Below are 27,847 nucleotides of genomic sequence, written 5' to 3' on the forward strand. Positions count from 1 at the left end.
GCCATGAGTTCTACTTTGTAAATATATGTCACTGAGACAGCTTCAAAATATTATTCATATCAATGTGTTTAATGCAAAATTCATTTTCATTTTGTACACAAACGACAGCAGTAGTTTTGTAGATTCTGTTTGAGCTGTAGTGACCCAGTTATCTGGTCAAAGGGCTGCATGGATGCAAGAGACAGGGTGAGTTAAAGTTTAACTCCCAAGAATTGTAAACCAAACCCAAAGCCACTGAACCTTTGGAGTTTGATATGATGATTAGAGCATAACAGAGTGACACGTTGAATTCGCCATAATCAAGGAAACCTTTCCCGGGCGGGGATCTCTGAAATCACTCAGGTATGGTCCATGTGTTTCGCTTTTTCTATTTCAAATCTGTCAAATTGTACAGTGTGGATCAGTGGCAATGCAGTGAAAACAGCTTTTACCCTCTTCTACTATAGAGCTTAATTCAGGGATTTCTCTAGTTTTTTATACTATGAAGCAACCTGAAAACAAAAGAAAATATTGGGATGATCTTATCATCTCAGAATGAGATGGCGGCCATCTTTTGCGCTTGATTTAATCATTGTCTGAGGCTAAAAAATGTAGATTTAATACTCCGGGTTCAAGAGTGGGGCTAATGCTTCCGAAATGTTTATTTATCAATAGCCAGACAGCAGAGAGTTGTGGCTGACTATCTCTCCTGGTCCCAGGATCCTGGAAACAAAAATGTACTAAAAAGAAATAGTATTAATGTCACTGGCCAATTCTGAGTTCTCTGTACGGGTCATAATTCCTATCATACTTAAAGTCCATATATTCAGTTATCTCTTTTTTCTCCTTTTTCTTGTACCACCACAAAAAAACAAAAACAAACACCTTGATGAATTCTTGCTGTTTCCTCTGCCATTATTGGTTACAAAGGAATGCCTTAAGCTTTCACTTTTCATTTTAGCAAAAAAAAAAAAAACAGTTATAGAAAATGGCTGGGATTTTTTTTTTTATGTGTGTGTGTGTTTTAAGTATATTTTTGTTGATTTTAGAGAGGAAGGGAGAGAGAGATAGAAACATCAATGATGAGAGAGAATCATCAAACGGCTGCCTCTTGCACACCCCCTGCTGGGATCAAGCCCACAACCCAGGCATGTGCCCCTGACTGGATTGGAACCCGGACCCTTCAGTCCGCAGGCCGATGCCCTATTCACTGAGCCAAACTGGCCAGGGCGAAAATGTTCAGCTTTGAGAGTGTTAAATCTCAACCCTGTGATGGCTGGTTATTAGAGCCTTTCCTCTCAGGGTGGTTGGGGTACTTGTGCTGCAATGGATATATTTTCCCATGATCTTTTTGTTCACTCCAAAGAAAAGATGATTCACAACCAGAATAAGCTGGTATTTTATCTAAAAAATATATCTATCAGGGCCCTTGAAAATGTTCGGCTTTGAGAGTGTTAAATCTCAACCCTGTGATGGCTGGTTATTAGAGCCTTTCCTCTCAGGGTGGTTGGGGTACTTGTGCTGCAATGGATATATTTTCCCATGATCTTTTTGTTCACTCCAAAGAAAAGATGATTCACAACCAGAATAAGCTGGTATTTTATCTAAAAAATATATCTATCAGGGCCCTTATCAGTATTATCCCATTCCTACCAGAAATCTCTAAAAAAAAAACTCTGATTGAAATACTTTTGTTCCATGATTACCAAAGGAAGTTCCAAGGAGAATGGGTTTCAAGTTAAACAAGTTTATCTACTACAGAGCTTTTCTGTTGTGTGCTGTGTATCTCCCAGAAGATGAAGAACATGTTATCTGTGCAGGATTCGTGTTTTGCAAAATATACATTGGCAAATTCAACTCTAGTTATAATTTAGGGGCAACGCTATATTGGTCTGGTCTGAAACATGCTTTATCTATCGTATGTGCTGAGATGCATACCATAGGCCTGAAAATGAAAGTGATCTCACCTATTTGTCAAACCACGGAGGTGCCCCCTGCCAAATGCAGAGTAAGAGATAAATAACTTACAGGTTCATTGGAAAGAGCCATGGTTTCTGGAATCATGTTGATACTGCCCATCTGAGATAATTCTCACATTTTGCTGTTCCAATTTATTCTTCATCAAGTGTAAGGGCAGGGGAAATAGTCGGCAAGAAAAAAAAATTAGTTGTTAAAGGCAAATATAAAATGACATGATGGATAGAAAACCACTGAATATTCTGTTATTATTTCCAACCAATACCACATTGGTTTGATGTCATTTCAAATGCATTTCTTATACTATATTCAGTGGGCCCTAATAAATGTGGCTCAAAAAAAAAAGTGACTCTATTGTCAACTAAGTTGAGGAAACGGTGGCTACACAGGTCTTGTTCCTACATGAGAGTTTTGAGTAGGAATAATAATGACAGGCATGTATTAAGCACTCTATTGCAAAGTGCACTTCTTAGCACTTTCCATGCATGTCTTTCATGTTATTCTTAGAAAAGCTAAGTAAAATGGATACTATTATAACATTTTACAAGGGAGAACATTGAGGCTCTAACAGGCTTGACATCATCCGGTTTGGGAGTGGCAGAGCCAGGCTCCCCAGCCAGGTGCCTGACTCCAGAGCCCTAAGCAAGTAACCACTGTACTGTATTCATAATGACTGGGCATTTACACTTGTGTCAATATGTTCATTCATTGTAAATATCTAGGAGAGTAGGCAATGTTTGGTTTCCCAAGCTTAATTTACAACAGAACATCTTCCAGGAACACCTATAAATGTCTCTCAGGAATGATATTCCTCAGAACACAGATTAAGAAAGGACAAATCATTTTTATAGCCCATATCCAACATTCACGACAACAATTGATTAAATCATCACTGTTGAAATCATCACAATTAAAAAGGGACCTGACAGTCTAGCCATCTCCCATCACACGGGACCAAACCTATTTTCAAGACGTTCAAAATTAATTGTGGCAGAAACGCTGGCCTGTTTTCCTGGCAGAGCTGAGTTGGGATGCCTGTACCCAAACTCCCAAGTTTTACAGCCTGGGCCATAATATTAAACTTCTCTGGATCTCAGATTCCTCACCTACAAAACAGAGGTAAAATCCACCCCAGGGGATTTAGTGAAGATTAAATGAGATGATATAGCAAAGCAGATGGCACAGTTCCTAGCACACAAGGACTTCAGCAAACTCTCTTCCCTTTCCATCCCTCTATTTGTAACAACCTCCAGGAAAAATGTCCTAAAATTTTCTGAACCTACCCATTAGTTCCTCTTGTCAAAACATTGCTAATAAAAATTTAAAAGTTGATCTTTATGATACATAAATAATGAAGCTTTGATTGGCCACAAGTAGTAACTCTATTCCATTTATTAGAAGAGACAACCTATACTTTTACAAAACAAGAGAACAATATACTTTACAGAATGTTGCTCAAGAAAAGTCTTAGTTAACATCCCAATTCCCTATACACTGAAGCCCACAAGTCACCCTGTCACAGTGTGTGTTCATTTCATCACATAGTCAGTTGGTGTTAAAAATCTGTTTCAATAACTCATTTAAAATATTGCCATCTCTCAAAAAGCTGGGTAGTGCCCTGGGTACTATTGCACAATGGTTTTTCATTACCTTATGCGCCTCTAAATGACTCAATAAGTTCAAACAAGACGATATTGATTGACAGAGGATAAACACCATTTTATCTCACTCATGGAAACAGTAACCAGGCTCCTCTCAAGTGCAGTTCTATCCGTCTGAACTCCCCCTCTGCCCCCACCCCCCTCGGGAAAGCATCTGGGACAGGAGCTCACGGCCTCAGTGACACTCTGCATTCACAATCTCAGGCCCATCTGCTCCTGGCCCAGTGCCGTCCAATCCAGGCCGCTATTAACAAATGTTTTCTGCTCATTGGATCAGGAAAGCTCCCTTATCGTTTTATTCCATCAGACCCAATCCAACTAGGTTATCAGCATTTAACAACTAGTTAGAATTTTTTAATACAAAATTTTGTGTTGGGTATTTTTGATTGACCCAAAGCAAAAATCAAAATATTTTCTTTCATAAAAATGCTTGTCTTGACTAAAATGTGCTGGCATCTTGCGCTCTCTAGTCTGACTTTTTTAAAGGTACATAAACTAAGGGTGTTTTTTTTTCCCCTCATGCAAATATGTTTGTGTAAGTATATATATGTAGGTATTAAAGATCAGATGGAAAACATTTTTCAGTTTCTGCTTATTTCAATAGGGTTTGGTCCCTGATAATATTTAGAGGGAAGTAATGATAAGGATTAGGATAACTCCCTCTAGTTTGCAAGGTTATGTACAATGTTCTGCCCAGTCAATAACATAGCTAAAGAGAATTAGTACATTATGATTTGGCCAGAGGAAATGAGTAAGCAAACAAATCGGTTCACAATTCCATAAAATACCACTTTCAGTGATGTGGTAATGTCTTCTCTTCCCCCGGCAGTTAAAAAAATGATCACTGTTTTGGGATGTCCAATTGACTTACAGAACATCAGATTTACACAGCAGAATTAACTACAATAGTACCTTATTTCTGTAGAATATTCTAGTTTGCAAAGTATTTTACACAGAAGAATTTGTTTAGATTTTTTTAATGACAACGTTTTCCATAGTCAATTTAGTATGCCTAATTTCTCCAAGGGAATTGACTCCTTATTCATCATTCCACTGTACAAAGTTAGTTAACTAAAGGATGTTCTCACCTATAGTACATCAGCCGAGCTCTTTATGTAGCAAAGTGCTAATTATCTAGGGAACCTTCAACTACTGCTCTAGACATTAACCAAGTTGTTGATAAATTAAGAGATTAGATGAAACTCCGAAGAGAGGTCTTAAGGATCCATATGAAAGGTGAGCAGAAAACCAGTCCCATGCAGGTCTCAGAAGAAAACAACCCTAAGAAGGTTTAAGCCAGTACAGATGCCGTATCTAACATAGAGAAAGAAGTGAAGGAAACGAGGATTCTACAGTATCTCCTAAGAGAGCGGCAAAGTATTATGTATAAAGGCAATTGATGCTCACTCCTGTTAACTCCCCTTTAGTATTCTATCCAACCCTTCTATTAGGATTGTGTTTAGTGCTTATCTTTTCAGCTGGGGCCTTCTGCATGAAGCAAATTGGCTTATTAGATGTACTTAATGTCTCCAATTACTTGCAGTGGAAGTCAGAAATCAGAACCTGAGACCATGGAGGGGGAACTGTTGGCGCATATAAATGCTTATCTCAGCAATCCCCTTTCTTGAAGATCTATAACAGTGACTCACAACTCAGGCATCTACTCTGAACCAACTAGATTTGGCACCTACGATGATGATAACAATGGTGTTAATAATAGCTCTTCCATCCTTGAGTAGCTCCTGCCATGTGCCAGGCACAGAGATCAACTTGTTTAACCCTGTGGAAACCGAGGGAATAGGACCATTGCTATGCCAATTTTCCAATAAAGTGGTTATGACTTAGGGACATGGAGAAGCTTTCCAAAGTGACAGTTAATAAGTGGGAGAAATAGGGGTGAACTCCAGCAGCCTGGCACATACCACCCTGGAAACAGAGTATAAATGGACCGCTGCGCAGCACCGAGTCTTAGAACGAGAAAGAAACTTGCAGGTCCTTTATTTAACAGAGAAAAGCTAAATGCCTCCCCCAAGGATGAAAGACGTTTTGTTAGGGTGGGAGCTCTCGTGCAGGACTCCACCCCTCAGGCAGGCGCTTTCCATGATACCACCTCCCGCTGACCCACATTTCTAACTCAGGCTGAATGGCACAGTTCCGGGGGACATGGTCAGGACCTCCATGGTGAAGAGGAATAGTCCCTTCACTCTGAGTCCCTTCACTATGCCCAGACTCACAGACAGACACAGCCAGAGACTCGGTTAAAGGAGACCCGTTTGGTGACTTTGAGAGCCTGCCAGGTCCAGATCACAGAGGAAGCATGTATAGGCACAGATCCCGTGAACATAGCGAAGGCATCTCTGAAAATACACAGCAATTGCCATGAATGACTTGGCAGCCCGACACCAAAATCCTGCTGGTGTCTGAAGAGGACACAGCACCTCCCGCTTGGAGGACACACCCTACTCCCCCGGGAAAGAATAATTGGGCCGCTAGGTCTCTGAATGCTGAGGGAGTCCCATATTTAAACTGACCTAATTTGGAGTTTTAAATTTAGACCCAAAGGCTCCGAAATAGGAGCTCTGCCAGCCTCAGTACAGCTATTCACTTAGGGTAGTAAGAGTATGTTTTCAGAAGTTCCTTGTTATAATACAAAGACTAGTTGGGATGCGGAGTGTGAGTGATAGGGGCACTCGGGAACACTTTAGCCTAAAGTCACTTAGCAGGATAGCCTGGGAACGCCTGTGGCAATGGTACACAGGACAAGGAAAGTTTTATGGTGGCAAAGAGAAGAGGTGGCCCAGGGTGGACGTGTCATCAGTAACCCGAGAATATGAGGTATCTGAATGTAGATATTTGTCTGATCTTTGAGGAAGGATTTATTTAACTTATTAAATAGTTTTGATTTATTACTAACATCATTTGAGCCCCACACTTACCAGATATTAATTCTTCCACGTCTCTGACACATTATGTAAATTACTTAAGACAGGTGCATTGACAAATTGGAATCATCCAGGGAATGACACTGTATGGCTCCTTAGGATATTTAAAGATTCCAGGAAAATCCTATAATGTCTAGAAACTATTATTACTTGCCTTTCAAATAAGCCATAAAGCCAAATATTTCCCATAATGCTTATTCCATATCTTAAGATTTCAAAGGATTTCCTAAAGCCCAATGAACCAGAGCTCTGATTCATAGTATTAGTAGGGCAAAGAGGGAGATCATTATAATGTTAAATCAGGAAGTTGTGGCCCAGAATGGCTGAGCTGAAATCCTGTCTCCACTACTTACTAGCTATGTGACCTTCATCAAATTATTTAACTTTCTTGTTTTCTCTTCTGTCAAATCAAAGTAGTGAGAATCAGATCACAGGTTACATGAGAAGTGCTTACAACACCAAGTAAGTAAGTGTGCATAAACCTTAGCTATTGCAGCTATAATCCTCATCTTATTTCTGTAATGATTACATGATGCTTTACCAGAAGAAAGAGAGGCTCTGAGGTCAATATGGGGAAAGTGTTTTTTAGACTGGAAGTCAGGTAGCTAAGAAATTCACTATCTCTACCACTGCTTGTGGTGAAAATTTGGAACAATTTCTCCTTGACTGTGTTACTGTCTTTCCAAGACAGAGATGTTCTCTATCACAGACAGAGCCTCCTAATGAAGTTGGTCTAGAACAGTGGTTGGCAAACTGCAGCTCGTGAGCCACATGCGGCTCTTTGGCCCCTTGAGTGTGGCTCTTCCACAAAATACCACGTGCAGGCACACACGTACAGTGCGATTGAAACTTCGTGGCCCATGCGCAGAACTCGGTATTTTGTGGAAGAGCCACACTCAAGGGGCCAAAGAGCCGCATGTGGCTCGTGAGCCGCAGTTAGCCAACCACTGGAATGATTTAAAGGAACCTGGGTAATTTGTAAGGGAAGCAGAATAGAAATCAGAATCCTCACATCAGGATGCAAATCTCTACAGCTCTGCTAGTTTCCTAGTTACCATCCAGGTACTCAAAGCCACTTATAAAGATGCAGACGGTTGAAGAATAGCATGAAGTCATATTGCCTGTCCCCAAGTCAGTCCCCTGCACAGGCATGGCACCAGACCTCTGAGGAGAGACTTATGTGGAGAGAAGCTAAAAGGGGCATCAGAAGGGGCTGGTGTCAGTGTCCATTTCAAGGGAAGTGATTAGAGGAAAGGGCACCAAAAAGATCCCTTGGGATTATCATGTGAACTTACCCATTAAAATTTGATTATTGACTCCTGGCTTGAGTTCAACATTGTCCTAGCTGCTGTGCTGGATACGAAGATATATTGTACATTTGTCCCTAAAATCAAGAAACTCTCAAAGGGTTCCCCAGAGCTGCCATCACAGTCCCAGAATAACTGGCCACTCCCTTCTCCAAGGACTCTTACTTTGCTAGAAAATGAGTCTTATTTCCAATACTAAATTAGGATTATTAGTAGAAGGGCAAGAAAGTGATCCTATTTATTTTTCAACTCTTCAGACCAAACAGTGTTATGCAAATAGCCCATGACAATAGTGCTTGTTAAATGAAAGAACCACCTACTTGGAGAACAAAGGGGAGAGGTAGGAGATAAAGAAAAACCTGGTTGAGTGCCATGTTCCAGACTCTAAGCTGTGCACTGATTCTATCTTTTTGATAACTGTAACCACTCTATTATCCCCGATTTCAAAATGAAAAAAAAAAGGCTGGGATATGATTATATAACTTGACCCAAGTTTGCAAAGTTCTTATGGGTTAGAACCCCGACATTTGAGCCTTTGTCAGTTTGAATCCATGATCTCATGGTTTTCCTATGGATATCCTTCTACTTGTGAATCAATAATGAACACCACAGAGCAAAATATTGTGTATTATTATTTTAATATTGTTCAGTGAAACTAGAAAATTAGAACCAAAAATGTCTATAGTAGAGAGGTTATATGAAATTTCCATTCTGTTCAGAAAATACAAAGTGTCTACTAAGCACCAGGCTCAGTAATAAAAGCTGGCGCTAAAAGGATGAGTGTATGTCCTTGGGGAGGCTATGGCCCTGCCTCTCTTCATCCTCATCATTACAATCATAGTTCTGCCCTTTTTTTCCCCCCAACTATCATTAAACTAGGATTTTTGCCTCTAAACTATTCTCAACAAAAGTCATGGAGTCATCTTTTTAAAGTACTCCAGGTCCTATTAGCATTTTTCCATGTGAATTTCGGTGACTTCATAATAAAATAAGAATATTCTATCATGCCAATACTAATTTAATTCTTGCCTACCTAACAAGCCTTATCTGTTGTCACTCCCTCCTCATCCCCCCTGCCAACATTCATTCAACATTCTAATTATACTCAACTTGTCAACCATCCATGCTCTTTTCACTTCCTCCTCTGTCCCCTAGAGTCCCTTCCTTCTCCCTTCCTTTCTTAACTCCTCACCATCTTTCAAGCTGCCTGTAGAGACAAGGTATACACTGAAAATTAATATGGAGTACAAAATTGGGTAATTTTGGTAGGGAATGAAATAGAAAGTTGACATTTGATAGTTATGAAATATAGAGTCACTGAAATTCTCTTAATAGAAAAGTAATAGCAAATTAATATTTTTAAAATTAACCAGTGTTATATACTATATATGGTCTTAGAATTAGAAAAGATTAGAGGTTGAATAAAGATAACAATCTAGGTATTAAATGGTAGTTGCATAGACCACAATTAACGGCAGTGGGAATTCGAAGAAGGTCAAAGTATCAGGACTTAATGGCTGACTGGAAATAAGGAGCAAAAATTTAGTAAGGCAGTTTATGCCAATGCAATGCAAATTAGCATAAGATCAGTATGCATATAATCTGGCATTTTTAAAGGAAACATAATAAGGCTGCCTGCCTTTCATTACAAGTCTCAGATTGCTTCAGGGTCACTGCAATACAGAGCTTTAGATAGTTGAATTTAGAAAACTTCATTCAATGATCAACTATGTTTATTAATTAGTGATTGGCAGTCTTGGTGAGAATGGAGTTTTCAATTTAATTTTTTGAAATGAGTCAGTGTAAACCAGATACAAGGACAATCTCAATGAGGAAAATAAGTTCCAAAAGACAATCTCAATGAGGAAAAAAAGAGAGAGAGAGAGAAATAATAACATGAGACCAAGAATTACTGAAATACAAGACATCAGGTTTTTATAATCTGTCACAGAAATGATTGGTCTCAGGATTATTGCATAAACACCTGCATTGGAGCTGAAAGATATCTAAATTACATGCTGTGATTACCACTTTCAAATCTGTACATCAACTTAGAAATTAAATATATATACAAAGATGCCCTGGCTGGGTAGCTCAGTTGGTTAGAGTGTCATCTCTATAAGCCAAGGTTGTGGGTTCAATCCCCGGTTAGGATACATACAAAAATCAACCCTGCATAAGTAAGTAAACATGTATGCAAAGAAATTTTCTTCTCATGAGGCTATGCCATTCTAGAATTTCTAAACTCTGACAGTTCTCTTTCCCAGGTATCTTTAAGAAAGGCAGGCATAAGGGGAAGAGTTGGGTATCATAACTGAGTGAAGATAACACAACAGCCATCTATAGCCTGGTCAGTGCAAACCAGATCCAGCAACTATCTATCTATCTATCTATCTATCTGTCATCTATCTATCATCTATCAATCATCTATCTATTAAAAGAGATTCATTATAAGAAGTTGGGTCCTATCTGGTTTGGTTCAGTGGATAGAGCATAGGCCTATGGACTGAAGGGTCCCAGGTTCAATTCTAGTCAAGGGCACATGCCTGGGTTACGGGCTCAATACCCAGTACGGGGTGTGCAGGAGGCAGTCGATCAGTGATTCTCTCTCATCATTGATTCTCCCTTCCTCTCTGAAATCAATAAAATTATATTTTTTTTAAAAAAAAAAAGAAGAAGAAATTGGTTTATTTGATTATAGAGGCTGAGAAATACCAAAGTCTTCAGTCAGCAAGCTGGAGACTCAGGGAAGCCAATGGGTAGTTCCTATCTGAAAGGCAGCAGGCTCAAGACCCAAGAAGAGCCCATATTTCAGTTCAAGTCTGAAGGCCAGAAAAGAGTGATGTCCCAGGGCAGGTAGAGCTCCCTCTTACTCAACATGTTTGTTCTAATCGGGTCTTCAACTGATTGGATGAGGCCCACCCATATTGGGAAGGGCAATCTGCTTTACTCAGTCTATCAATTCAAATGTTAATCTCATCCTGAACTCCCTCACAGACACAGTCACAATGTTTGGCCAAATGTCTGGGCACCCTGTGGCCCCTGTCAAGTTGACACATAAAATGAACCATTACAGCATAACCCTAAGGGAGTAGAAAACTCCTCATGTTTTCTAATTTTAAGGCTTTCCATTTCCTCCCCATCACACACTTCCTCTCTAACACATTCACCATTTCCATCTGCTACTAAAATTTTCCAAAATCCCTTTTGGGATTAAAAAAACTGTCAGTGTTCATCTCCCAATCTTCAAAGACACCAAGAACGGTCATTTATAAGAGTTTCTGTTTCAGAGTTTCTGATATTCTTATCCAAGTTGAGAGCAGAGGCTGGAGGACTTGTAGAGGAGTGGTGGTGTCAGAGCGGGTTACAGAAAGAAAGGGGTGCATAGGGAGGTCTCATGTGATGTGCTGCCAACACTGACTGCCAGGAGTTTATTCACCCTGTGTGTATGTACACATTCATGTCCACTCATGTATGACTAGCATCCATGCATACACATCCACATAACCACACACACCCTGATGGAGCATGCGTGAATTTTTCTCAGCCAGAGAGATTGTAGAAAGAAGGATGGAACTCTAGTTACAGGACAAATGGGAAACAAGAACAAGGGAACCTAAGAAGTAACATGTCTTTCTGGGAGACCTGATGGGCTCAGGCATAGAACAGCTCTAGACTTGAGCAGAGTTAGGGCCAGATCATGGCAGGCACTGAATGTCAGACTAAGGGAATGGACTGTTTCTTTATAGTTATTGATGAGCTCAATGAAGGTTGCTGAGCAGAAGAATATTAGAAGGGACATTTTAGGGAGATTGAACAGCAATGGTATGCAAAACAGAGAGGCAGTGCCCCCGGGTAGTAAGCAGTGAGGTTTCATTGGCACCTTGGCTGAGCTCAGATTAAGTCCAGTAATGGAAGAGGGGGTGGGGGATGGAGGTAGAGCTGTGAGCGGAGCAACAGGCAAGAATACCTATGTAGAGGAAGCAGGAAAAGGTCAAGATCCAGACTTCAGGAGGAGCCTATATTGGATAAAGAGGCAGTGAGGACTTCAGCAGGGGGGATATAGATTTGCTCAGGCACTTCTCTGTTAACTTGACCTGAGTATCAGTTCCTCCTTGTTCTGAAAGCTATCCTTACTTTTTAATCTCAATACTTTCTCTACCTCACAGCTTCTGCTTCCTCTTCATACACAAAACCACAGCAAGTCACAGTTTTATGCCTACAGTAGTAATATGAATATCTTATTGGTTGGTCCTCATGGACACTGAGTTGAAAACACATCACTTCAGCCAGAATCTAGGAAAGATGGATAACTTTCTTATTGTTGTTATATCAAGGTTAGTATTTCTAAATACTAGCAATTAGGAAAACATTTATTCATTAGAAATAATGAAAATCTAAACAAGACAATTATTAGAGAATTTTTATATATTTTTATTATTTCCCCTTTTCTTCTGTACTCTACCTTTTATAGACTTTTGTTAAAATTTACTAACATTTCTAAAATTTACTAAAAAAATGTATGTATCCATCCAATAGATGGCAGGTAGAATAAATTCAATTACTCTCCATTGTTTCGTTTTGTTTGACATGTAACATGCACAGACTAGAGCTTCATTCAGCAGTTCTACACTCAGCTGCAGACTATCACCTGCAGAGGTGATAACATACCATTTCCTGGGCCTCACTACAAACCAGTTGAATCGGAATCTCTCTAGGGATGGGGAGGGTGATGCCCAAGTACAGGTGATAATAATGGGAGGCCAGGTAGGGAATCTGTTCTTTCTCCATAGCTCCTGCATCTCATACCAGTTGGCAGCTGGCTTTGACTAAACCTGTTCTTAATCCTTTAGTGCCAGTGTGAAGTATGTTTTAACAGGGGTACAATATTTTGAGGATAAAGCCCTCTCTCACTCATGCACGGTTAGCAAGGTATTGCAAGTCACAGTTAAGGAATTCACGAAAACTGAACACACTCTGAGCAGATTGCAGTGAACTTGTTTTTTAGAGCATGATAAAAATAAAGGATAGATTTAATAGAGTGAATATTACTTGCTAAAATTTAGCAACGTTTGCAGTTTAATCTCAAAGTCCTATTTTGACAAGATGTGCATAGGTTAATGCTTCTCTCCTGTCTTTTCTTGTGTAATTTCCTGTGTCAAGCTAAATTCCAGGGATTGTTGACATGTAAAGGCAAATAAATGGTAAAATGTCTTCTAAGGCAGGTAAAATATATCTCTATAATATTTACTTAATGAGAGCATGCTAAAAATCTGGAGGTATTTCTACTAGACCATAAATTCTGCAATATTTTAAGCAGAACTTTAAAATGATAATAGATTTATTTTTTATTCTATTTGAAATTACTTATTCCTCAAAAAGAAAGATTTCTAGATGTCAGAATTATTTCGCAAGAATGATGATCTGTGGGCAGATGAATGTGCTTAACTTTCCCAAGAGTGTGTGTATCTTTCTTTTAAAATGAGATTGTGTGTGATTCCTGATATTGAATCATAAAAATTAAAAAAAAAAATTTAAGAAGTTGGGAGAACATGGCTCCTCACCACCTGCATGTTTATAATGCCCTGATTTAATTCAGGTGTGTGTTGTGTGTGCACATGCAAGTACATAGACAAGGACATAGCCTATAATATACCAAGTGTTCGGTGTATGTTAGCTACATTTTGATCTTATTTGAAATCTTTTCAAAGTTTGCCACAAGAGACAAAAGTCAAAATGTTTTGTTATTGGTTTTGCCTTTTCTAATCACTGAAGATGATGACCATACATATTTAAACGACACGTTTACAAACTATATTTTTGTGTGTGTGAATTGACTGCTCATGTTCTTTGCTCTTTTGTTCACTGATTTGTGAGTCTCTATTTTTTATTTTAAAGTACTCTTTGCATATTACAAATAATTCTCTGTATTTGTGTAAATAGCAATCACTTTCTCCCAGTCCGTGGCATCTTTTAAACTTTATTTGCCATTATAGATGTTTGTAACTTTTATGTAGTCAAATCTGCTTCACAAGACTACAAAAATATTCTCCCATATTATCTCCTAGTAGTTACACAATGGTTTTAAAGGTTAATTCTTCAATGCACTTAGAATTTTGGGGATATGTTGTAAGACGGTATGCCAACTTTATCTTTTTGTCAAATTGTGTAAGATATTTATATGATTTGAAATAGCACCTATGGGAAAATTCCAATATAAACAATACAATGGGTCTAGAGATTTTTTTTCTATCACATTAATCTACTTGTCCATTTCTGTGCCTGTTTCAGTTTTAACTTTTGATTAGGTTGGTTCCAAATAATTCTGTATTTTTAATACATTTTGTGGCATTTATTGCACATTTTTTTTCTCCCAAGTGAACTTTAAATTTCTTTTGTTCTTTTTTTAAAAAAAATCTTTATTTTTGAAAGCATTACATATGTCCCCTTTTTTCCCCCATTGACCTAATCTAGCCCGCCCTTGCCCCCCACCCCAGGCCTTCACCACCCTATTGTATGTGTCCATGGGTTATGCAAGTTCTTTGGTTGATCTCCTCCCACCCACCCACCCTCCCCCACCTTCTCCTGAGATTTCACAATCTGTTCCATGCTTCTATGTCTCTGGATCTATTTTGAACTTTAGAATCAACTTTTCTAATTTTAAAATAATTTTATTAGAACTTAAATTGGTATTGCATTAGATTAATAATTTGGGAAGAACTAATATATTTCCTACATTTATCCAGGCTTTCAGATCCTTGAGTAGAATTTTATAATTTTCTTCATATAAATTTTGGATATTTTGCATTAAGTTTATTCATATTTATTTTGCTTTATTTATACCGTTCAGATTTTTTTTTATTACGTTTGTTATTTCAGTTTAAATAGGGAACATTTATTTTATAACTGTCTTTTTGTAGTATTCTTTTATTAATTCTAATAGTTTTGTATAGTTGATTTGTTTTTAATGAAAATGCATGATTGCAATGTTTGACTATTAAGCATAATATTGCTTCATAATTCTGATAGATGTTCTTTATCAATATAAAAATGTTTTCTTTTATTTCTAACTTACTATGAGTTTGGGGTTTTTAATCCAATAGTGGGTGTTACTGGGATGATAATATGTATTTTCTTCCATATCAATGAAGTAAATTAAACTAATAGAATTACTAATATTGGATAATCATTATATCCTTGTAATAAACCCATCATGTTATTGTATATTAGTATTTTGCTACTTTGTTCTATACAGGTCATATCTATAGTTATATGTAATATTGGTGGATAGTTTTAAGTTTGTGATATGTGTGTCTGGCCTTGTATCAGACATATGATAAATAAGCCTATATATAATTTCATAAGTTTTCCTTTTATCCTATGCTTCAAAAGGCTTTATGTAGTAAAAGAATTATTTGTTTCTTAAATGATTTATACAATTTGCCTAATAAAACCATCTGGACCTTGTGTTATTTCAGAGGAGAGCATTGAATTTTTCAATATAGTTTATTATTCAAATTTTTAATTTACCCTTGAGGTAATTTCAAGAATTCACACTTTTTTAGATAATTGTCTACTACATATATTTTTCAATTTATTGATAAAAATACTTTTCTTTAAAAGTCTCTCAATCTGTGCTTATATTCATGTTTTCCTCATTTTAAAAGTTCTCCTTCATACCTTGTCGAGATTGCCAGAGAAGCGTGCTAAGTTGCCAATCTTTTCAATCAGCTCTTACATTTATTTATCAAGTCTACAGATTTTTCTTTTTTTTTATTTTATCTTTGACTTATTCTAATTTCTTTAGTCCAGTGGTCTGCAAACTGCGGCTCGGCAAACTGCGGCTCACAAGCCACATGCAGCTCTTTGGCCCCTTGAGTGTGGCTCTTCCACAAAATACCACGTGCGGACGCACACGTACAGTGCGATTGAAACTTTGTGGCCCATGCGCAGAAGTCAGTATTTTGTGGAAGAGCCGGTATTTTGTGGAAGAGCCACATTCAAGGGGCCAAAGAGCTGCATGTGGCTCACGAACCGCAGTTTGCCGACCACGGCTTTAGTCTATTTTGTTCTTTTCCTAGTTTCTTTAGTTAATGCTTAGTTATATTATATTCAGCATTTTTTTTGTTTTCTAATAAATGATACAGTTTCCTCATAAAAGAATCTTGGCCACATCTAATCATTTTTTATATGACTTGTTATCATTGACATTTATTTATTAATGTAATTTAACTTACCTTTTAATGATTAGAGTAAGAGTTGTATATTTTAGAAAGCTGAAAGTAGTTAAATAAGAATAACTATAATTTATTAAACCATCACCTAGCTATAACTAGTTAGCCTTTTATAATCAAAGTCTTTACAAATATAAAAATTAACACAAATGAAATCAGCCTATGCCTTCTGTTTTGTAGCCTTCCTTTCCTACTTGATTATATTTCATGAATTATCTAAATCATTACATATTCTACTATAACATTATTTTTAAAATATTTTTATTGATTTCAGAGAGGAAGGGAGAGGGAGAGAGAGAGAGAGAGAAACATCAATGACGAGAGAGAATCATTGATCAGCTGCCTCCTGCATGCCCCCTACTGGGGTTCGAGCCCACAACCTGGGCATGTGCTCTGACCAGGAATCAAACTGTGACCTCCTGTTTCATAGGTTGACACTCAACCACTGAGCCACACTGGCCGGGCCATAACATCATTTGTATTGGCTGCAATGTACCACTACTTAATTCAAATATTTCTTCAGCATTGAATATTTATGTTGTGTCTACTTTACAACAGTAAGAGGCTCCGTGAGAGACAAACACACACTCAGGAACTTAAGGATTTTTCCAATCAAAAAATGAAAACAAATATAACTAACTAGATTAATTATTAAAGCCATCTGAAAGAGGTTAAGATAATGCATTCAAAACTATCTCTCTATTCATCTCAGACAATTGCTAGAAGTGAAAATAACCATTCAGAGAACCATAGATGATGGCTCAGATGAGTCAACCACAGAAACAGATAAGGAACAAAAAAAGGAATATTTATTGAGCACGTTTGGTATACCAAACATTATGTTATGTGCTCTCATATTCAATATCCATGATCTCATTTATTTAATCCTTGGTTTAAAACAAAACAAAACAAAACTTCAAGTTAGGTGTTAGTGCCCCTATTCTTTTCTTAAAATAGGAAACAGGATCTCACAAAAGTACAAATCCTGGTGGCAGAACTAAAATTTAAATGCAAGCTTGTCCTTCCCTAAAACTGTGGAACAACGTAAGATAAATATATCTGCTGTGAATTTCATTTCTTTATTTTGGGCCCTTTGTGTTTTTATGGCTACATTTTGGAATTTTACGTATGCATATATTCTATTAATTGTGCTATGGTTCATGATGCATGACCAAATAAAGAACTAACACATTAATTCACTTCCAAAATAAGCTCAAGACCAATTGCAAACATTTTTCTAAAGAGAATAATAGAGCTAATTTATACTTCTTTATCAAGTAAGGCAAAGTAATATTTCCTCAGCACCATTTAGGCAAATGTATAACTTAGGTCATAAATCCTTCACAAACCATTTCAATACGATCTGGAACTCCTTCCATGTAAAATTCCCAGGAGATACTAGAAGGCTCAAATTCATGATAAAACCACTTGTTGGTTTTATGCATGTTGCATAAGAGTCATGTCCAGCCTACATCATGCAATGTCGGTGCAGAATAACACATTGGGAAAGACTGGTTTGGAGAGTCCCAATGGCAAACATTATCCATTTGCAGTGTGTATGGGGCACATTGCTAGTGCAAGCCCTACCTTCTCCCTGCTCAATTACAGAAGAGCACCTCTCCTCTGCTTACAGAGCCAGTGTGGCTCAGTTGGTTGAGCATCATCCTGTGCACCGAAAGGTTGCTGGTTCAATTCCCATCAGCTCACATAATCAGGTTGTGATTTCAATCCCTGATCTGATCAATGTTTCTCTCTCACGTTGAAGTTTCTCTCTTTCTCTATCCCTCTCCCTTCCTCTCTCTAAAATCAATAAAAATATTTTTTTAAAAAGAAAAGAAACAGTCTTTCTTCCTATTCAGTTTCCCTATTTATCCTCTGTAGAAAAAATAATCAAATGAAATAATATAGAAACTATAATATTAACAAAATTACTTCACTTCCTAACTCTAAATCATCTTAGATTTAGTATCCACTAAATGATATGTAGTGGATATTAAATTAATGTGTGTTGACCTTTTGGTTAAAGTTAATAATAATTACTTCATTTAATTTTTAACCATGAGATCTAACTTCAGCTCTCTGTCTTTATCCTTCAGCATCTTTGTGTTCTTCTCTGTCTGTCATTCACGATTGCCATTTCTGCTTGGCTTTTCCAAACAATTCTTTCTTCACCCTTTAAGTGTGAAGAAAGAATGGACTTCTCTTACCTTTGCATCATGGACTTCTCTTACCTTTGTCTCATGTCTTGCCCAATTTACTATGTTGAGAGATTTTTTTAAAAAAATATAGAAAGTTGTTTTCCCACTTTTTCTATTCCCCTCGCTGCCAACTTGGGTTCCATTAGACTAGGGCATGAAAATCTGCCAGGATTGCCATAACTTCAGGCAAATCTACATAACAAGCACCACTCAAAATCCTCTCCTCTCTCCCTACCACAACTATAATATTAACAAAATTACTTCACTTCCTAACTCTAAATCATCTTGTGCAGTGCCTGATATGTGTGGGACCAATTTTTATGGACAAAAAAAAAGTGCTTTTCCTCTTCAGAGATCAGGGTTATAATTAAAGAGTAGCACATGATATACCCCTGATGGGACTAGATTTGGAAATGTCGGATTTAAAAAGCCTTCCACCTGATTCTCTCTTCCAGCTTTCTTCTTATCTCTGTTTCCCTGACAACCTGAGCCAGGACCCACTGGTCCCTGAGGGCCTCAGGGTCAAAAGTCAGGAACAGTAGCTCTGACCTTGCCCAACAGTGAACTCTGGAAATTTCTATTGAGTATTCTCAATCAAGTGCTGAGGTGAGCTGTTCATTCCGCTCCACCTGTGATTTCAGGAAGGCAGAAATCATGAACCCCCGATAACTTCTAGCTCCTTCTTTTTCTTGACCACAGAGGCACTAAAGTTGCAACTATAAAACCAAAAACATGTTAAGAAGAAAAAAAGTAAAGGCAAATGTCAACTCTATTTTTCAATCTCTTTGCTTTCCTAAAATTTTACTCTTCTGTCTCACACAAAAGTGATAACATATTCATAAATGCAGAAAAACCTTTCAAGTCACTTTCTCACATGAAGCAAGTTTATTCCAGGATAGAATTTTCTGGAAGTGACTACAACAAGAATACTAAGTATTAGGAGATCAGATGCAGATTCATTTTATTGTAATTTCTCAAATGCTGATCCAAAGTCTCCCTTTTCTTCCACATGTATTTATTGAGCACTTAACACATGTCAGTCTAAGCATTCTGGGCAAACAAAGATCAGTATAGTAAGTCCTCACTTAACATCATGGATAGGTTCTTGGAAACCGTGATTTTATACAAAATGACTTACAATGGAACCAATTTTACCACAGGCTAATTGATATAAACAAGAGTTGTAAATTCCCACAGCATATTTCTGGTCACAAAAGCAACCAAACTTCTAAATAAATCCCCAACCCTTCTAATAGTAAACATAGAAATAAATGTAAGTTACGTTGCAATCAAGTCTAGAAGAATCGGTAGGGTTAATACAGTGGAGAGAGGAGATGTGAGAAAGGAAGGGAAGGTCATTCCAAGCAGAGAGCCCTAGATTATCAGAAAGGGTGGTAACCCCCAGGGTATATGAATGACATTGGAAGGGATTCTAGGATCTAGCCCTGAAGAAACAGGGTATCATGCCAAGGACTTGGGACTTGATCCTCCCTTCCCTGCAAGTAATTCTACACCTTGGAATTAGAGATTAATTAGAATCATAATTGAAATAATAGCCAACACTTACTGGGAAGTTATTAAATACCAGGAACCACTTTAAATGTATTTTAAGTGTATTCATATTTAATCCTCATACCAACCCTGTGAAGTAGACACTATTATCACCCTAATTTTATATGTAAGGAAACTGGGGCTCAGAGAGTCTCCCTTGGGATAGAGGCAGAAGAACAAAAGATGGGAACATTTTTATATAGCACCTATGGTGGTGAGTATAAATTTGAACAAAATATTCCTTTGCTATGAAAAAAGCACTGTCTTAGAGGATGGGGAAACATTGACCACAGATTAATAAAAATTAGTAGAGCTAAAGGAGACCCCCCTGGTTTTTCACATCATTATCCCTGCCTTCACATTATTTTCAGAGTGAACATAAGGAAGAAGGAGAAGGAAGAAAATTTTACAATGAAGTGCTGTCATCTCCTGTAGGCCCTTTCTGGGATTCCTCCACTGCTTTTCTCCTCTAACATCATTTTAGTAGTAACAATAGTAAGTCATGTCATGTTGACATGCTTGCATAGGCTAGACCTAAAGTAAACACTTCATGGGTGTTTTCTCATATGATCTTCACAGCAGCATGGTTCACAGCCTGCTTGTTAGCCAGTTCACAAGGGAGGAAACTGATGCTTGGGTAGGGGTGGGGTGGTGTCCTCATTATTTTCTGTAATATTGCCTGTGACCTTACTCCATCCAACTTTCATTCCTTTGCCCCTTTCTTCTCTCAGCCACTCTCATCTAGATAACAGTATTGTTCCACCAGTCAGTGGAATTTTTTACTGAAGAATCTCTGAATTGAGAAGCTGAGGTGCTTGGTGATCATGTTGCCTCTCTATTTTTCCTTTTTATATTTTATATGCCTATGCTGATCACTATATACCTATGCCTAGCACTGACTATATACCAGGAAATCGTCCACCGTCCATTCAATATATTGACTCATCAATACAAAGACCCTCAGAGAAATACCATTACCTCCTAAGCCGAGGACACTGAGACACCAAGAGGAGAAGGAACTTTCCCAGAATACACAGTAAGAGTCAGAATGAGAATCTGAACCCAGAATATCCTGCTCTGGGATCGATGTTCCTATTCAGGCTTCATCTTACATGACTTAACAGGATTAGCACACCTGATCACTCAATTGTTTCCCACAATCCTTTCTTCGCTTGGCTTCCAATCCACCTTACTCACCTGGTTCTTGTCCTACCTTTCTGGCTATCCCATCCCATTCTCCTTTGCTAGTTCCTCCATGTCTCCCTGACTTCCAAAAGCTGGAGTGCCCCAGAGATCAGTCCTTGGACCTGTTTTCTACACTCAGTCCTTAGATGACCTCATCCAATGTTACAGCTTAAATAGCTCTATGTAAATAGCTTACAAATCAATATGTCCTGTCTGGAACTCTCCCGTAAAATTCAGACTCATATATCTAACTGTCCACTCAACCTCTCTACTAATGGCTATCTAATGGCATCTCAAAATCAGCTTGCCTATGGCTGATTACTGCTCCTCTTCCATGAACTTGCTGCTCCCAAACTCAGTTAATGACAACTCTGCTCTTAAAGTTGTCTAGGCCAAAAATTGGGATGTCAACCGTGACTCCTCATTTTTTCTCACAACACATTCATCTGTAAACTATATCCAAGATTTGACCATTTTTCATCACCTCTCCCCACTATCACAAGATAATAGTCCAAGCCACGATTATCTTGCCTAGATGTTGCAATAATTTTTAACTGGTCTCCCTGCTTCTCCCCTTCACTCCCCTGGCAACTTGAGTGAGAGGAGTGGGGCATCACCGTGAATGTAAAATTTAAAAAATATCAAAACTCAGTAATCAAGACAAATGACATTTTAATGTAATATTTTAAAAATACGTTTGTATTGATTTCAGAGAGGAAGGCAGAGGGAAAGAGAGATAGAAACATCAATGATGAGAGAGAATCATTGATCATATGCCTCCTGCAAACCCCACACTGGGAATCAAGCCCACAACCTGGGCAAGTGAGCAGATCAGGAATCAAACCGTGACCTCCTACTTCATAGATAGACACTCAACCACTGAGCCATGCTGGCCGGGCTGTAATATTTTTTAAAAACTCATAATTTAAACTAGCAAATTTTTAAATAAAAACAGGACCTGTGTTTGCATTACTCACCTCCTTTTCCTCACCTTAGTCCCAGTGCCACTTGACTCCTTTCAATGTTCTCTCAACAGTTACAGTGATTCTGTTAAAACTTAAGTAAAATCTTATCAATTGTCTGGCTTCACTTCTCAGAGCAAAATCCAAAGCCCTTCTCATGATGGACTAGTAGAAGGTCCTACATGACCTGGTCCACCATTATCTCCCAAAAATCCAACTCCCACTTCTCTCCTCACGCACTCAGCTTCATCTCCACATGGGCCTCCTCACCATTTCACCAACTTCCCCCAGCACCTGCCAGGCCCACTGCCTTGAATGCTCTCTCCCAAATACATCCCTCACTTCACCCAGTTCTCTTCCCAAATTCACTCTATCTAAACCATACTATCTGAAAATGTCATCCCCCCACACTACATATTTCACTTTATATTCCTCTTCTACTTTTTATTTTTTGTCCACAGAAATTATCATAAGCACACTGTATATATCACTAATTTGTTTTGTTTATTGTCATAACCACTTTACAAGTCCATCAACTACTATAAAGCTGAGATTTTAGGGAGAGAGGGGTTTGTGTTGTTCTCTGTTATATCCCTGTGTCTCAAAAAATTGCTTGGATAATAGTAGGTACTCAGTAAATAATTTTTGAATGAATAGTGATAAATAGTCATGAATGCTTTCCTTTAGCTCCAATGGTCTTACAGCCTGCTATATATAGGTTGTGGATCTATTGCCTCAATAAATTACATCAGGAACTATCTGTAAAATGCAGTTGCCTAAGATCTGAAGAATTCACAAGGTGCTAAATTAGATAACATATTGCAAAACCTTTGTTTCAAATTGACCAATTTTTGAAACAAAAGTTTGACTTGCCTAAAAAAATATTTATCTGGGATTAGTTCAATGTTGGGAGAGCGATTTGTTTTTGAAGATCAAGTTTCTCTTATGGCAAATTCTGAATTTTATTTCAATGTTCTAATTTCCAAGGACTTGACATTATATTAAGATGCCATACAGATTTTCTTAATAATTTCAGAGTGAATCTAAATGTAATCAAAAGGCTTTTCTGATGTAAAATATCTTTGATCCCCTTTGCTAATTATTAACCAAAACTAAAGATAGGTGTTGTAAATAAAACTTGTTTCACCATGAACTGTTATCTTTTGATAGAAAAGATGAAGTTCAGCAAAGAACAAATCTACAACTTGGCCAAAAAACAACAGACTTTGCCTGCAAACATCTGTAAGACACTCATGACTAACCTCATCAGACCCAAGTCCATGTATGGTCTCCTTGCTTTGGCAGGTTAAATTCAGCACTGTGGGAGAGTTTGAGAGTGTCCCGATGAAAAAAACAATTTTAGTAACATTTGGGAACAGGGCAAGAATTAGATTTGTCTTAAAGGCTAATTTTCTTTATAAATCTTCAAAATCCTTTTTGTAGGTTTATGTTTTTAAGAGGATTTATATTTTTTGTAGAGGTTTTATGACTGTATTTACCAGCAGGTTGGGATTATAGAGTGAAAACAGGTCTTGTTTCCCCTTACCTTGTAGTGTCCAGAGAAAGAGCATTTATACTATAAATGTGTCTATAAAGTGACATGTCCCTCCCTGGATTGCTACACATATACCAAATCACCACTGTCATTCATAAAGATTCCCTTCAATTTGTTGTAGCCAAGATGTGAAGTTAGGATTTATTTTTCTCTTTAAATCACTACAGTTTGCAAAGTACAGATACAGAAAGGGGTATGTTAGCCTGCTGCCCATAAAACTCAATGCCCTAAAACTGGGCAGGGGTTGGGGCTGACATACAGACAGCACTAAGGAAATACTCCTAAAGAGAGTGAATGAGTGAAGACTGAATTGACCTGGGTCAAAAGCAAGCAAGACTAGAAAGGGCAAGGGCAAGAATGGCCATGCTTATGTGAAGAGCATAAAACTGTCTGTCCCTATAACAGCTAATGGGTATTATCTTTCTCGAATCTCATTATTTCTTTCCTTTGGTTTTCTTAACTTTATTTAAAATGTTGTTTTCTAAATGATGCTCATCTATTAGTTTGGGCATTTTTAAATTCTATTATTTTAATATATTTTAATTCTACATTTTACTGAAATGATGACTTCAGGTTCTTCATCTTTTTTTTCTTTTCTCACCTAATTTTTGGCCCAGTTTTCTATGTCATTAATGGTTCATTCATTCTGAATCTTTATTTTATTCTTTATTCATTCAGAATTTTTCAATGACAACCAAAATCAGTACAGGATATCTCAATACACAGGACAGAAAAAATCTTTAAAAGGGCCTAGAGTCAAACACATTAGATTTGCATTTGATTCAAACCATCATAAAACACGTTTCCACTGTCTTGGTTGGCAGAGCACATTAAGCAGAGTGGAAACCCAGCACAGAACCTTCACTGAGCCATTCACGCTCTAACCCAGCAGGTGCACTCTGATTATGCACGTGGGAGACTTCAGAACCTCAACCACTATAGCAGGGACCTTCAGCACGGCCATATCCTTACCCTGGAAACCTGTGAATTGCAACAGCCATCACATTTGAAATAGGTTCAAATCTGTACCCAAACAGAAAGCATAGACTTTAATAAAATGCTGAAATTGCACCGTCATATCTACATAAACCCGGACATAAACTTCCATTGTTTCTTAGATTTTTACAAAGGGTTTTATGTCCTCTACTGAGTGGTCTGTGTGGTACATGATCCAGATGTTAGCAAGCCCTTTCAACATCACTCAAAAGGATCTATTATTGTTTTGTTAAAACCTGACATTTTTATTACATAAAGTAGTTTGCATGAGGACTTCTGTATTTGCCCCCAGTGCATTCTGTTCTAGAAATTTATCTTTGGAGAATATATATATATATGCCTAAGCGACCATTACAACCGGTCCACCAAATGACTGGTCGACTGGTTGACCAGTCGCTGCACTGACCACCAGGGAGCAGATGCTCAATGCAGGTGCTGCCCCCTGGTGGTCAGTGCGCTTCCACAGCCAACCTCCTGTGGCAGGCCAACCTCCCACAGTCCCTCCCCACAGCTGGCCAACCTCGATTGCACAACGTGGACGAATTCGTGCCTCTAGTAAGTAGATAAATGTCTTAGTTAAACACACAGAATAGATAAATGAAGCTAACACTCTCAGGATCCTGATACCTTATTCTAGTTGACTGATTTAGTAATAGTGCCCTCCTTCCCACATCTGTAAGGACCATTCTGCATATTCTTTTAATTGACAAGAGCTAATTTGTATCTGAGCATTTGGTGACATTCGCAGGTCACTGGATTGAGAATTACTGATCTGCATTCTAATTGGAGATGGGATACTACTCATTTTTGACTTCTAAATTTCAGCTAAAGTTGAACATTTTTTTAAATCTCTTCCTTAATGAGGATATGTAACTGGCCTTGTTTGTGTGTGGCTGTTAGTTGCTTTAACCCGATGTCTCATTTGCAGAGAATGTTTCCTAAAGATGTCCTTCATGAAAAGGACAAGTTTGGACTTGGCAACAGCAATTTACTTAATTTATCTTAAATTTGGTTTCAGTGAGCAACCCTAATTAACCTGATTTTTTGCTGATAATCACTCACAATGGAATCAAATCACAAATCCGGGGATGGATTGAGCGGCACCCAGAAGGAAGCAGCCCTTCGCGCACTGGTCCAGCGCACAGGATATAGCCTGGTCCAGGTAGGAACTTCTTATGACGTCTGCTGAGACCCACAGAATTCAGTGCTGAGACATTGTACTCACAGTGGGAATATGAGTGATCCTGAGATGCAAACTGGGAACAGTCAGTCATATAGCTCTTCAGGTGGGGGAGGAAGTTGCATCATTTCAGTTTTGTAGGTGACCCTACAGGTGGTGTTCTCTCTCTGCTGGGTTATCAACTCAACCGTAACTTATCATTTGAAAGCAGAATCAGTATCCACAGTCATAGAGACTATCACAGTTTTTAAAGGGAGTATTAGTATATGGAAAGGCAGCTGGAATTTGCCACCCAAAGCTGTCAGTGAAGTAGAACCAGACCGGTGTTTCAAGAATCATCAGAAAACAGACTACCTAGGCACTAACCAGAGAGAACATTGCAAATGTAGAAGGACTTCTAGGTGTGGGATTGAAGGACTGACTGTCTGGTCAGCCTAACTATTCCAGTTATTTCTCTTAACATCTACTCAATAGTTTAGGACAATATAATAAATTTTCTCCGTGTTCATCATTTTGAAAAAAAATCCTAAATTGTCTATTTATAGACGTTAAGAATTACCTGTATATAATTATCTTTATGATAACCTCCTTTAGAGAGCTTTTGCTACCTTAAAAAGCAAGCTAGTATTAATTCTTCAACATAAATGATCTTATTTAAAGAAATAATGTTCCTCTTTTTTACAGTGAGGCAGAGTATTGTAATTCTCAGCGATTCAATTGTCTTTCACACCCACATAATTTTCCAACTTAACCAAATCTGTGTGTTGTTATAAATACCAATGTCTATGTGAATAACAATAAAATAGTCAACAGTGTCTCTTTATTACATGGCCCTTTGTCAGATTATCGCAAAATGTACTACATTCAGTTTTCAATTAATCTTATAAGTCATGACATGTTTTGTTCTAGATAATATAATGCTCAACATTGTTTCTAATTCTTCAACCTAATGAGAAGTGTTTAGTTAGGCTTTTTTAAGATTTCAGAAAATATTATTTTATGATAGACTTTTCAAAGTTTCATTTAAGTCAAGGGCAAAGGAGATACTAATGTATTATTAGGACTTTTTTCATTCATTCAAAAATATATATGATATACTTACTGTATTTTCTAGACATTGTGGATACAGTTATTAAATAAAACAAAAATCATTGCCCTTAGGTGCTTAAATAGCTAGCTAGCACTTATTAAATGTGAGACATTGTACTTATTGCTGTATGTATATTAACTCAATATTCATAATAATTCTATACCAGTATTATCCCCACTTCACAGAAAGCACAAAGTGGTTAAACATCCCACTTAAGGCTCTGCAGTCTCAAGCTGGGTTCTTAGCCTCCAAACTGTTCTGCTAAATTACATTTCCACTAGACCAGTAGAGAGGGACTGGACAGGGCTTACCATGCCACCGTAGGGCATTCAGAATTTATCCTTTGTGCAAAGGAATGTTATTAAAGGGTCCCAAGCAGGGAATAACTTATAAGGATTCCTCTGGCTGGTTGAGGAGAATGGGTCACTGGACATCCAGAATTCAAACAGGAAACCAGTTAGGGATTCAGATGGTATTCCAGATCAGGCCTGGGCTAGGGGCATTCTTTCATTTAATCTTTTCAATTCTGTGAGGTGGAGATTGATGGCCATATTTTATAGATGAGGGGGAGGTTGGATATCTGGAAGCTTTGAAGACCTCAAAGTCAGTACCATTTCTGTCCAACATCTGATTCAGCTGAACTTCTAACTCCAGGTCTTGTATTTGGTTATTTAATGGTACCTGAAATGCATGTATTCTCTCACCATGAAGTAGAGAATATCCTATTTCACAAATGAAGTAACCAAGGCTTAGAGGCCATGACTTGGTCTGTTCAACGCCCCCTTCCCTGAGTTTCTGCGGGAGCCCACGTGCCCCCTGCTCCCCACACATCTCTCTGAGGCCTTTCTAAAACACATTTCACTGTGTGGCTCAGAGGCCAAAAACATATTTTATTTTTAATCCTCACCAAGGATATTTTTTCCCATTGATTTTTAGATAGAGTGGAAGGAAGGAGGGGAGAGAGAGATATAAACATGTAAGAGAGACACATCAATCGGTTGCCTCTCACCCGTGTCCCAACAAGGATGGG

The 27,847-nt window shown here is 38.0% G+C and overlaps 1 protein-coding gene across 1 annotated transcript in view; it reads left to right on the forward strand.

The window, feature by feature from the left end:
• The first annotated feature begins 240 nt into the window (after positions 1-240).
• A1CF (APOBEC1 complementation factor) overlaps positions 241-27,847 on the forward strand; it is a 77,810-nt gene continuing 50,203 nt past the window's right edge. Inside the window, exons 1-2 of the mRNA XM_014547455.1 lie at positions 241-342; positions 25,566-25,709. Coding sequence (XP_014402941.1) covers positions 25,611-25,709 — 99 coding nt within the window. The 5' untranslated portion in view covers positions 241-342; positions 25,566-25,610. The remainder of the gene's footprint in view (positions 343-25,565; positions 25,710-27,847) is intronic.

Source organism: Myotis brandtii, unplaced genomic scaffold, assembly GCF_000412655.1.
Source record: "Myotis brandtii unplaced genomic scaffold, ASM41265v1 scaffold475, whole genome shotgun sequence".
NCBI lineage: Eukaryota > Metazoa > Chordata > Mammalia > Chiroptera > Vespertilionidae > Myotis > Myotis brandtii.